General features: G+C 34.2%; 1 protein-coding gene across 4 annotated transcripts in view; it reads left to right on the plus strand.

Moving 5' to 3' along the window:
• Positions 1-13,816, plus strand: part of Cul2 (cullin 2) — a 92,649-nt gene that overhangs the window by 23,079 nt on the left and 55,754 nt on the right. For 3 of the 4 annotated variants that reach the window (XM_048809082.1, XM_015483445.2, XM_048809083.1), the window contains exons 3-4: positions 6,516-6,618; positions 10,057-10,151. In XM_048809082.1, coding sequence (XP_048665039.1) covers positions 6,516-6,618; positions 10,057-10,151 — 198 coding nt within the window. Of the gene's footprint in view, positions 1-1,963; positions 1,984-6,515; positions 6,619-10,056; positions 10,152-13,816 lie in introns of those variants that run through there. The other variant, XM_048809084.1, reaches the window with a different exon arrangement.

Genomic DNA, 13,816 nt, shown 5'->3' on the forward strand with positions numbered 1-13,816 from the left:
GTGATTCAGCTTGTTCTTAGTACCTCTCAATATAAAGCTGAATATTGATGTAAGAATAGTGAAGTTGTTTCAGACCAACAGGAAACCATTTAATTGATTACAACTGCGGTTCTCAGTGGGGAACATTTGTTAGGTAGGCTATCTGTGTTCTGGACACTGAAGATAATTCAGATGTTTCTGGAAGGTTTTATAGTTTGCAGAGATTTACATATTTTGAGTTATTTGGTACTCAAACAAGTCTGTCAGATCAGTGGGAAAATATAACTACTGTCTTGATGAAACAAAGGAGGAAACTAATCTAAGAGATAACTGAGGGATTTGCCAAGGGTCATGCAAGTAGTAATTGATGGAGCACAGAATTCAATACAATATTTTAATATCCAGTTCTTTTTGCTTTTCAGTATTTCTAAAGGATAATTATGAATTTTGCCATTGAAGAGCTTATTAATTGAATTAATCTCTTAGATGGCTAATTTTTTTGTGGAACATTATGGGTTGTTGCAAAGCAGGAGTCTTAGTGAAAAGAAATATAATTATGCTTTATTGTACAGAATATATAATTAATTGGTTGATTTATATGTGGTTTTAAAATAGATGACTTCCCTGGATAATGACCTTTCAGTCACTGTTATTTTTAAGGAGTTTATTGTTTATTTCATATAAGATGTTCAATAGAATATTGACTTGATTATGAATTTTCTCCGTCTTTCTCCAAAGTAAAATATTATAGTAAAATTAAAGAATAGAAACTTTGGAAAACAAAGGGCTACGTTTTAATTGTTCTAAGATAAAATTCCCTTGTTTTCTATTACTTTGTCTGAGAATATAAAATGGACTTCTGATACTTCAATATCTTAAGCAGAAATTTTAGAGACTGCGAAACTTATTATTATTTTGAAAATGAAAAAAGCCTCCGCAGATGATATCATCATACACGTTAGTATTTTGATCTTTTAGAAAGCATTTTTGGTGGTATGAAATACAACACATATATGGAAAAATTCACTAAAATACATAGACAGTTGAACAAATGTTATAATGCAAACACTTGCATACTACCACTCAGGTCAAAAGTAGAATATTGTTAGCTTTCATCAACCCTTCTTAAATCATGGGCTCTATCAGTTCACAAGTGCCCTCTCTCTAGGAGATAACTAGCAAGCTTGACCTGCACCTATTATTTACTTATTTATACAACCCTAAATAATACTGGTCTATTCTTTGTTTTTTGAATTTTATATAAGTGGAATCATACTGTGAACATTTTTTGTGTGTCATTTTTCTTTCAACATGTGTATAACATTAATTTGTTACAAACAATCTTGTATGGGATGTATTATTCGTCTCATTTTAGGGTGTGATCTGAAAAGGGTGAGATGATTTACTGATGCTGTAGGATTGAGGTAAGAAGGCTGTCTGATCTGTTTGAAATGGATATTAAGGAAGCTTGATCTGCTAACTGGAGTGTTTAATGTGCAAATGCATATTGAATCCATAAGCTCCTTGAAAGCAGAGATTTTTTTTAATTTTTATTTTGTTTTTTGGTGTATGTTGGGAATTGAACCCAGGCTTTCATTAATGCTCAGCATGCACTCTTCCATTTGCTATATTTCAATCCCTCTGTTCTTTTATGTTCAATGAAATATTTCCAAAACTTTGTACATATAAATATTTAAGCAAATATTTGGTGAATGAATAGATGGTATTAACTGTCATTAAGCATACTGTACAGATGAAACAAATAACATTAATATTTGGCTGGTTAATAAGCAGGATTCTTTTTTTTTTTTTATAGAGAGAGAGAATTTTTTAAAAATATTTTTTATTTTTTAGTTTTCGGCGGACACAACATCTTTGTTTGTATGTGGTGCTGAGGATCCAACCTGGGCTGCACGCATGCCAGGCGAGCATGCTACCGCTTGAGCCACATCCCCAGCCCAATAAGCAGGATTCTTAACACTAATCCTTCATAAATGGTTTTAGGTATGTAGGCAAGGCATTCTGATAAATGTTTATAGAAAATTTCTGGTTTTTTGGGCATGGTGGTGCATGCCTTTAATCCCAGTGGATCAGGAGGCTGAGGCAGGAGGATTGTGAGTTAAAAGCTGGCTTTGGCAAAAGCAAGGCACTAAGCAACCCAATGAGACCCTGTCTCTGAATAAAATTCAAAAATGTGGCTGGGGATGTGGCTCAGTGGTCGAGTCCCCCTGAGTTCAGTTCCCAGTACACCCGCCCTCCCCCCACCGTCTGTTTTCTGGTAATGCATAACAAATTATCACATCTTTAGTAGTTTAATAAAACCCTTATAAAATATTTTTATTATTTCACAGTTCTGTAGATCAGAAGTCCATAATAGGACTGGATTCTCTGCTTAGAATATAAGGCAGAAATCAAGGAGTTAGTTGGCTATAGTATCATCCAGGGGTCCTCATCTAAATTCATTCTTTTTTTTGTGTGTGTGTGTGGTACTAGGGATCAAACCCAGGGGTTCTTTACTCCTGCACTACATCTCCAGCCCTTTTTATTTTTTATTTTGACCCATGGTCTTACCAAATTGCCTAGGCTGGTCTTGAACTTGCAATCCACCTGCTGAAGCTTCCTGATTCCCTAGGAATACAGGTGTGTGAGACTGCACCTAGCAAACTCATTCTTGCTAATTGGCAGAATTCAATTCCTTATAGTTGCAGGACTAAGATCCTCATTTTCTTTTTGGTTGGGAGTTATTCTTAGTGATCTGTGTTCACTTTCAGTTTTTTTTGTGTGGCCCCACTCCATTTTCAAAGCTAATAGTGTCATGTCAAATCTTAAAGTGCTTTTACTCTCAAATTACGGTAGCTAACTTGGTATATAGTTAACTTGAGGTGGAGGTGGAAGTGTAGCTGTGTGTGTGGTGGGGGAGAGGTGGGAGGTGTCTTCTTTTAAAGGGCCAGTGTAATTAGGTTAGATACTCCAAATTGTCCAGGACAATCTCCATATTTTAGGATTAACTGGTTAGTAATAATTAATTGCAGCTAAGTCTCTTTTGCCACATAAATAACATTTGTATCTCACAGTCCCTGATATTAGGGAAATTCTGGGAAGGTATTTTTAGAATACTGCCCATCACAGTGATGCTTCATAATAAAAGTTTTGTGACAGCATTGGTGCTTTCTCTAGGCATGTTTGGAATCTACCCTTTTAGTTTGTCAGGTGCTTTCCTCCAGTAAGAGAGGCTAGGTGATATGATATACATTTACTCTGTTTCACGTGGTTGGAATTCTTTGGCTCCTTTACTTTTTTATTCTTGATTTTCTGCCTTTTAGTAGTTGCTAGGACAAATTCCCATGCCCTGGTAGTACAATGTACCTGTATTCCTAGTTAGGGTTGTTAAATTCAACATGGTTGAATATAAATCCAAAGTGATTACTCAAGGGGAGATTTAAGATTGCTTTCCCTGGATGTATTTCTCCCAGGTGAGAAAATTAATTCATCCTTCTATGGTTTAAAACCAAGGATACTGTTGTCCTCATTTCTAATTTATATTCTATCAAGCATCTTTTTCAAACATAGACCAGTTTGAATAGATGGAAAAATATCTATTTTTGACAGTCTCCACAAATGTTATGAGAACTTATTAATAACTGTGACATTTACACTAGCACTCCATCACTTTTTTATTTTTTAATTTTTTGGGGGTACTGGGAATTGAACTCATGGGCCCTTGAGCACAGAGCCACATCCCCAGCCCTATTTTATATTTTATTTAGAGACAGGGTCTCCCTGAATTTCTTAGCGCCACATCACTGCCGAGGCTGGCTTTGAACTCAAGATCCTCTTGTCTCAGCTGAGCTACTAGGATTACAGGCATGTGCCACTCCACTTGGCATCATCATTCTTTTTTAGATTGTATAGCTCATAATAGATTTTATCTATACTTATCTCTGTGATCCTCACAATAATCTCAGGAGGTAGGTATTGTCTACATTATATTTTTTGTTGTCAGACCCTTTATTGGTTATTTTTACTGTTTTCAATTTTAATATAATCATTACTTTTATTCCCATTGTAAGATCCTCCCTGTACTTTTCCCACTATATGATAAAGTTCATATTTTTAAAACTCAGAATTGAGTCTAAATATAGGAAGCGTTTTTGTTTTGGGAAGTGGGTGCCGGGGATTGAACTCAGGGGCACTCAACCACTGATCCACATCCACAGCCCTATTTCATATTTTATTTAGAGACAAGGTCTCACTGAGTTGCTTAGTGCCTTGCTGAGGCTGAGGCTGGTTTGAACTTTCGATCTTCCTGTCTCAGCCTCCTGTGTTGCTGGGATTATAGGCATGAGCTAGAGAAAATGAACTAAAATAATTTTGCTGCTTGTTGGCACTATCATTTGATTGTAACCAAGTTCAGAGCTTTTACTCAGGATTAAAGCTTTGTTTCTGACTGGGAATTTGTGAGTGGAAAATTCATAGAGGGTTTTTTGTGTGCTGGTCTCCCTAAAGAAGGATATGTGTGACTTAAGGATAAAATAGAACAAATATTGGCTGAAATATCTGGAAGTACTTTAATATACTAAGTACATACCGCCCTTCTTAAAAGAATAGTTGATTTAATCCTGGCTAAATTTAGTCTTAATTTTTTTTTTCATTTAATGATAATACAAATACTGACTATTGAATGTATAGAAGCATTTTCACAAAGTGCACATACCTAAATATCCAGTAAATAGACACTCCTAGCTTCCCAGAAATGCCCCTTCTTCCCCTTTATTGGATGTATAAATATATATTTTATTAGTTACTCATTAAAATAAAAAATAAATAAGAAGACTGGAGTTCAGTAATAGACTGCCCATTATATGTTAAGCGTTGAGTTTGATACTCAGCACTGCAAAAAAAAAAAAAAGAAAAAAATTAGAAGTTGGGAATGTCTTACCAAAGTCTACCAGACTACCTCACAAGAAGGGGACTTCTTACTCCTTCTAGCATAAGAATTCTCAGTAAGTTGACAGAGATCATGAGATTTGATTCCCTACCTCCTTTCCTTGGGTAAGCATGTAATAAGCACCAGGACTGCATGGGAGTTGGGAATATAGAAGTGACAAGAATAAGAACACAGTACTATGGATGGCAAGTGTATAAGTAATCTCTATTGTATAAAGTTTTATTGTATAAAAATACAGATTCTGAATCTGTAGAATACATGAAGTGTTATGGGGATATATTGATGAAAGAACCAGCATCCTACCATGATTTTAAGCACACATTTTTTTTGTAATAAAATATTTTAATATTTTCTATCTTTGTATTAAATATAAATACTTGAGATCTCATCTTGAATAATCTTATTTTCAACTATATCTGCATTTGTAGTTAGGCTGGTCTCAGATTGCTCATGTGTGTTTTATCTTCCACATTTGGTTACTGAGGCATAGTTTATGAAGCAACTTAACATATAAGAGCTTATTTGAGTCTTAACGGGCTCAGTAGAAATATCAGGGGGAGAGTTTATTATTACCATGGCGAATAGTTATGATGATTTTACTAATCACGTACCATAGCTTTACCATGATATGATCTTGCAGTACAACTTCCAGGAGGTTTTGATCTGTATGTTGCAAGCTGTTACCTCCAAAATGCTTTTTCACTGTTGGTAGCAGCATATTAAACACACTATCTTCAGAATATTAGTCTAATACTGTGTCTGGTTCAAAGATCATAACTTGGCTTTGTCTTGGGTCTTTTTTGTCTTTCTTAGTATAATTTTCTTAATTCTTGGTGGTGTGGAGAGGATTCCAAGCAAAGGGTATTAAAAAGGAAATGGCAACTTGGACAGGCTAAGAGATGTGGGCATAATCATGGCTAGAACAAATTAAGTCTCAGTTAGAGCTCATTGCTTGTAACTCCTTGTTAGGAATGCTCTGCTACAGCAAATCTACCACTGAGATGCTTAGAAAGTTATTTTGTTGGTGTTCAAAGACTTAACTGACTGGTTGACATCACTGTTACTATTCATACTATATTTCTTGTAGTAGAATAAATGCTGAAAAACAGTGAATAGCTTATATGATGTGGAAAAATGTGTTAGATGATTAATTTTTGTAACTGGTTTATCACAGTTTCTCTTGTATTCATCTCTTGTGATGTTCCATAGTGCTTTGTTGATATTATGCTTACGTCCACTCTTACATAAACCTTATTTTGTAGGTTTCTGGTTAATTTTATCACAGAAGCCCCTTTTGGATTTAACTGCTTTGATAAGAACCATTTTTTTTCACAATGCCTTCAAATAATTGTCACTAAGAACTTGTTGAACAAATAAATAAATGAATCTTATAGAGCTTTTTAAAGCATGGTTATGTATTTTACCTTTGACATAGATATAGAATAGTATTATAATATTATACACAGTATTGTATGCTATAACAATATTACACATATTATTTATGAGCCTAAACAAAAAAAAAGTTCATGTAAGTTTCATAAGTTAAAAATAACCCTAATGAAGGAAATAACCTTAATAATGTAACTAGAGATATCTATGCTTTATGTGTGGCCTATCCTGAACCTCTTGGAGAAAGACTTTACACAGAAACTAAGATTTTTTTGGAAAATCACGTCCGGCATTTGCACAAGGTAAGGACTATACATGCATGATATAAATACCTTTATACTTGCATGGTTATTGACTGGCACACTACTTTCCTTTTTTTAATTTTTTTTTTTTTTTTTTTTAGTTATAAGTGGACACAATATCTTTAATATTTTATTTTCATGTGGTGCTGAGGATCGAACTCAGTGCCTCTCGAGTGCTAGGTCAGCACTATACCTCTGAGCCACAACCCCAGCCCTGGCACACACTACTTTTAAATGCAAAACTTACGAATTCAAGTTTGTATCTTGTTTCTTAAATAGCATTTTTCTATTTTTACATTTATCCATGAGTCAAACACTATGCTATTGTGTTCTACAGGGGAAATCAGTTTAGTTGTTCAAGATCATGTAACTAGTATGTGAAAGAGCAAAATCAACTAAAGTTAAAAGTGCTTTTTACATTCTTTGGATGGTGTTTATACAAGTAAATTTCTCCTTACCTTTTGAATATACCAACCTCTTGATAAATCTCTCTTTATTTTTAACCTTTTAGCTGCCTCTTCACATTCTATATAAAGTCTTCTAAAAACATAAAATTGAAAAGAGAATCAGTAAGTTAAAAAGCATTGTAGAAAGCTGTCTTTCTGACCAGTTATTTTTTTCCTTTTTTTGGTACCAGGGATTGATTCCCGAGATACTTAACTACTGAGCCATATCCCTAGGCCTTTTTATTTTTTATTTTTGAAACAGGTTCTTGCTAAGTAGGTTAGGGCCTCACTAAGTTGCTGAGACTGGCTTTAAACTTGGCATCTTTCTGCCCCAGCCTCCTGAGGTGCTGGGATTACAGGTGTGTGCCACCTGGCTTTGACCAGTTATTTTGGTTAGTGTTCTGTATGTGAGAGCAAAATCATGGATTTGATCTGTGCATAAACAATGCTGCAATGTTTTTCTAACTTATTTTGGACTCCTGATCTTATCAGGAACTGGGGGAAATAACTAATTGCCTATGCTAGAATCTTCATTCTACTTTTTGTTAGCTGTTGCTACAATTGTGGAAACTCACAACTACCTTGTGGAGTAAATTTTAAGTTTATGAAATAGAATAAAACAATCTTCATAAAACAATAAAACAATCTTCAAAAAGCATCTAACCCTACATATGACCAAGAAGAGATACTTTTTAAAATGTAACAACTCAAAAGTAGGTGCAATTGATTATGTGCTACCCTTAAAACTTTTGAAGGAATTGGTGTACTTTTTGTTGTTGTATTTCTTGTCTGTGGCATGTACATTTTAGTGTTCTGATGTATGCATTTATTAGGTCATTAAAGTGGTTTTGATAGCAAGTACTCTAAAGTGGTCTTAATGTTTAATATGTTAAATTATTAAAAATTATTTCATTGTAAGCTAGTGAGCTTTGGTTATAACATAATTGATAATTTTGTCAGACATGTATAAATTTTGTGATTTTTATATTTTAGGTTAGGTTATATGATTATTTAAAAAAAACTTTTAGATTTTAAAATAATTTTAAACTTAAAAGTTGTAAGCATAGTATGGGGAGTTCTTGTATATTTTACCCAGATTCTTAATGTTAAAATCTTGTACAACAGTATGGTTATTAAAACCAAGAAGCAAATATTTATATAATTGTGTGATTTAAAAATGATATTCTGGGCCAGTGGTATAGCTCATTAATAGAATGCTTGCTTATATGTGAGGCCCTGGATTTCATATCTAGCACTGCCAAAAAAAAAAAAAAATTGAAAAAGAAAAGAAAAGGAAAAAAAGGTCAAAGCAGTTTTATGACAGTTTACAATACTTAAATAGTTACATGCTATATGTTCTCTCAGATCCTATGAAAAAGAGAAGTTGGTTGATGTATATATGACAGAAATACATTATTATACAACCAGCAGAATTCAAGCAGTTTTACCTGTGAGAAGAAAATTTCACTTGTTTAGGAGAAGGAACTTTTTTCATTACCACAATATTGTATTACCATGACAGATGATTTATAACATACAGATTAGAAAAAGTAGAATATAAATATCACATGACATACTTCCAGAATTAACCACTGTTAATATTTTAATGTCTGTACTTAAACATATCTATTTTGTACATATTAATATTCTTAATTTTATGTATGCCTGCCTTTGGTGTAGTTTTGCTTCATATAATCTCTCCCAATCCTTTTAATTTTTTGTTTTGAGGAAGGGTCTTGCTAAGATGCTTAGGGCCACACTAAGTTGGGGAGGAGGCCTTGAACTTGGCGTTCCTCCTGCTTCAGCCTCCCAAGCCTTAGGCTTCTTTGTTAGAAAGTAAAGTCTACTTACTTTGATAATCTCTTTTGCTTTTAATAATACTGCAGATCTCCTTTTTCATTAAATATATTTGTAATTCTGACAATTTCGAAATTTTTCATTGTATAGAGATACTATGGTTGAAATATTCTCATTGCTGGGTAGATAATTTCCATTTTATATAATTTGTTACTATAAATAGTATTCTGAACATTCTTGTGTAACCATGAGATTTTGGGGAGAGGTGGGTGCTGGAGATTGAACCCAAGATCTTATATGTGCTAAACATGCCCTTGGGTTAGAGCCACACCCATATAATTTTTTTAGGATCAGTTTTTAGCCATGGAATCAAACAGTTTCCTGAGCCACTGGGATTACTGGTGTGTTCCACCTTCTTGAAGAGATGCTGTTTTTAATTTACTAATTTGATAAGACAGAAAGTGCTATTTGTAGGTTTTTTAAAAATTATTCTAAGCCTTAATTGTTAAAATCCTAGTTTTAAAAGCATGGCACTTCATCAAAGAATTAATTAGATATAAATTGAAGTCGTGTTTTACTTGAGGTCATTTGGACAGTTAATGAAAGAATTGAGATCAGGGCACCCAAGATCTCTTGAATATTCAGTGTACTTGCATTATTTTATAGGTGTGTGTGTTTTTTTTAAGCCAGAGTCTGACAAGTTTCATATATTATATATGGGATTCCACCCCTCTTTCATTTTTGCTATGCTAGGGATTGGTGGAATGTATAAAAGGTACCAATTTCTATAAATAGTCTTATTCACAAAAATGAGGTGATGATATATTTATTTATATAGATTGATCAGAGGTTATGGGTATGAGGAAACAGATATGACAATAGAATTATGTGTTTCTATTTTAAACTGATCGTATCCATCTATCCCAAAGACAAAAATCAAACCATTACTTTTTGTCCTTTTATCTTGAGGAATGAAACAGTTTCTTTGAAGGCTTCCCTTTCATGTCTTAGGTTCACATTTTCCCCCAGTTGTTTTATTTGTACTAAAGGTAGTTAAATTTAAAAATAATTTGTAAGGGTAACTTAATAGTGCTTGATTTAAATAAGTTATTTTAGAATATTTTGATGTATTTTATAGTTTACAGTGAAAATTATTAGTACTATTTAAGTAAAAAATTATTTTCTCTTAATATAGAGAGTACTGGAGTCTGAAGAACAAGTACTTGTTATGTATCATAGGTACTGGGAAGAATACAGCAAGGGTGCAGATTATATGGACTGCTTATATAGGTAAGTATACTTTTAAACACTTAATAATCCAAACAGTACTACCTGCATTCAATACTTGAAGGATAATTTTTTATTACATATTTTTTCACTGAAATGGACAGAATTAAATTGTCCTCTTTTACATGGACTTTCCTTACTACTGGAAAAGGTCTAGAGTTTAGGTCAGGTGGGTATTTGGGAGATAGGCAGAAAGTTATTCAGTAGAAAAGTAAAACTGTATGTAACAGCATAACTCTGTTTTTGGTAACTATAGCACTTGTTAAATCTCAATAGAGATCATTGTAAATATTCAGTTTGGTTGAAACTTAGTGGAATAAATTTCAGAATATGTCTCTTTTTTTTTTTTTTTTTGTGGTGCTGAGGATGGAACCTAGGGCCTCATGGATGTAGGCATTCACTGTAACCACTGAGCTACACCCCCAGCCCTATAAGTTCTCTTTTGACTTTAGCATTCAGTACTTTGTTTCATGGAAACACTTAGTTAAAGCACCAGAAATGCTCAGTAGTTTTCCTCTTAAGTTCTCCTATCCTGTGTTTCACGTATATTGATACTGTATTTTTATACTGCTCCATGGTCTCTTACATCTTCCCATATTTCCCCATACGACTCCATCTGTCTGGATTGTTTTCTTCCTTTCTTTGGATGGCAGGTTATGACAAGGTCTTCTCTAGTCCCTGGTTTTTTGTTTTGTATTTAAGTACAGGGTCTCCCTAAGACAGTGTTGCATTACATAATAACAGGAATGTATTCTGAGAAATATGTCTTTGGGTGGTTTCATTGTGCAAACATCATAGCCTATATATACCCAAATTAAGATGGCTATGATGTCACTAAGCAACATACTCTTAGGAACCGCTGTTGTATATATGATCTGTAATTGACCAAAAATATTGTTATGCTGTGTATGATTACTTAACCATGTAAGGAATAGTTGATAAGTAAAGAATAATGGCATTAATGCCTGATTCTTTAACCCTTGGTCCTAAGATGTCTTCTCTCAAAATAAATAATTATGGCTTTTAGTGGTTGCAGTGATAATTTTGGTCCATACGTGGCATGGACCACAGATGGGCCACTTCTTCAGTTTCTCATTGGAGAGAAATGAAGGAGTTGAGCTGGGTCTCCACATACTATCTGTTCAGCCCCACCATACTTTGTAGTAGTACCTTATTGCAAGACCAGCACTCGGTTCTCATGGCTTGTTTGTTTTCCTTTTTGCCTCACTAGTTCGTATTCCCAAAAGTTTTTATAACAGAACTGGGGTTTACTCACTCTGAGTTGCTTGTATTAGAAACTTGACTTGCTTTTCAGTGACTCAGTGGCATTTAGAAGAGTGAAATATAATAAAATGAAAAACTAGTTGCTGTCAAGCACAGATTTACTGTGGTTTGGGCTTTCATAGAACAGTGTTTGTTGTACATTAAACATCTTGACATTTGATTTTCTTCCTTAATCAAAAAGTTAAGAGTTCCCTAGCTAAGGTCTGAGGGTATAAATCAGTGCTAGCTTGCTGAGCATGAGTAAGGCCCTGGATTTGATCCTCACCACCACAAACAAAATAAAACAAATTACAAAATAAAAAATTTTCCTAGCGAAATCACAGAGGAGTATTGCAAATTTTAAGGATAAGGGTTAGTGTGCATGCATGCTTTTGTCATTGTTGGGACGAGTGGGCCTTAGAAGAAAGTGTTTAGCTTGTACCATGCAGTGGTATTCCTTCTTAGCTGATGTATTTTAGTAAAGCTTTAAGTTGTTTTTCTGTTTGTTAGTGTGGTAGGACATAATTTGATGTGTGTACTAAAAATCAATTAATTTGGAGCTATTTAAATTACTGCTATTATACTGATGATAGTTTTGGGTATTTAGTAAATGTTGCAATATATAAGATATACACCCATGTGTGTATGTGTTTGTGTAAAACCATATGAGGTAGTCAGTATCTCCATTTTTACAGTGGAGGAAATGAAGGCTTGAAGAGGTTAATGACTTTGCTGAAGATCACTCAGCTAATGAGTGAGAGGCAGAATTTAAACCCAGGTCAGTCTGATTTCAAAGCTCATGTTTTAACCTCTTCATTCTACCCTGGTCTTATTCCACATACAGAAATTTTTAGTCACTTAAGTAGATTCTGTTCTCATCATTTTCTTATACTACACATTTTTTTTTTCTGGGGTGAATTCAATTATTCCTGGTTTTAGCTACAACCTATATGTACCAAAGTATATGTTTATCCCAGGTAGCCTAAGTTTAAAAGAAGTGTTTTTTGTTGTTTGTTTTGTTTTGTTGTTTTTTTTAAAACCAAAATGCCTATCCCTTCAGATTGTTCCATAGGTACATTATACTATTGAATATATTAAAAAGTGAGCTTATTATCCTTCCTCCCTAACCCAGTAGTACTGGGGATTAAACTCAGTAGCACTCTACCACTGAGCTAGAACTCCAGCCATTCACTGTGTATTCTTTATGATTTTTTAAAACTATATTTTGTCATTGAAACCAATGCAAATTTAAACACATACATATACCTAGAACNCTTTGACAGGATCTCACTAAGTTTCTCACACTGGCTTTGAATTTGCAGTTCTCCTACCTCATACTTTTAAGTCATTGATTTCTCATTTATTCTATCTGGAAAGCTTTTTGTATTATCTTTTCTAAAGTGCAAATTTGATGATTCTCTAAAATCACTTAGTAACTTTCCACTGTTGATAGCAAAGACTTAGAGCTGATGGCCCATGGGATTCAGTTAACAGTGTTTTGCTTGGCCTCTCTGGTGGTGTGACTGCTTTTTATTTATTTAATTATATTGGTAGAGTAAGTGTTGATATCCTTTTCACAGAGGACATGGTTGGCAGTAATCAGATGAAAACTGCTTAATAGTTTTGCTTGCTTGGTGGTTCGGTTGTCACTGTTGCTAGTCACCATCTAACAAAATGTAAAGAGGAAAAATTTCAGATTTATTTCAAAAGCATTTAATGTGTGTGTGTGTTTGCTTGCTAGGGATTGAATTCAGGGGCTTAAACCTCTGAGCCATATCCTCAGCCCTTTTTTGGTGAAGAGGGGTGTCCTGATTGAACTCAGGGGCACTTGACTACTGAGCCACATCCCCAGCCCTATTTTGTATTTTATTTTGAGACAGGGTCTCATTGAGTTGCTTTGCGCCTCACTTTTGCTGAGTCTGGCTTTGAACTTGTGATCCTCCTATCTTAGCCTCCTGAGCTGTTGAGATATAGGCACCTTCGCACCTGGCTATTTTTAATATTTTTATGAAGTATTTCTAGTCTCTTCTTTACTATGATTGATTGATAAGATGAATATCCATTAGCATAGGTGACTTAACATTTCAATAATTTTTCCTGCCCTACTTTTTCCTGTTGCTCTATATGCCTGTTTAGACCCTGTGAGTCCATATAGTGGAGTACTTAAGATACAAGCTTGAGAACAAATAGCTCTTACATGAGAATAGATGGATATGAGCATGAGAAGAATTCTTATACTGGAATTTTCTAGGATGGAAGGGCCTCTGTATTATCTGTGCTGGGGTATGGTTCAGTGTATAGTGCTTGCTGGCATGCACTAGGTCCTTTGTTTGACCCCCAGCATTGCTAAAAACAAACAAGAGACACTGTCTCAAAAAAAAAAAAAAAAAAAAAAAAAAAAAAAA

The sequence above is a fragment of the Marmota marmota genome, unplaced genomic scaffold, assembly GCF_001458135.2.
Source record: "Marmota marmota marmota unplaced genomic scaffold, marMar, whole genome shotgun sequence".
Lineage (NCBI taxonomy): Eukaryota > Metazoa > Chordata > Mammalia > Rodentia > Sciuridae > Marmota > Marmota marmota.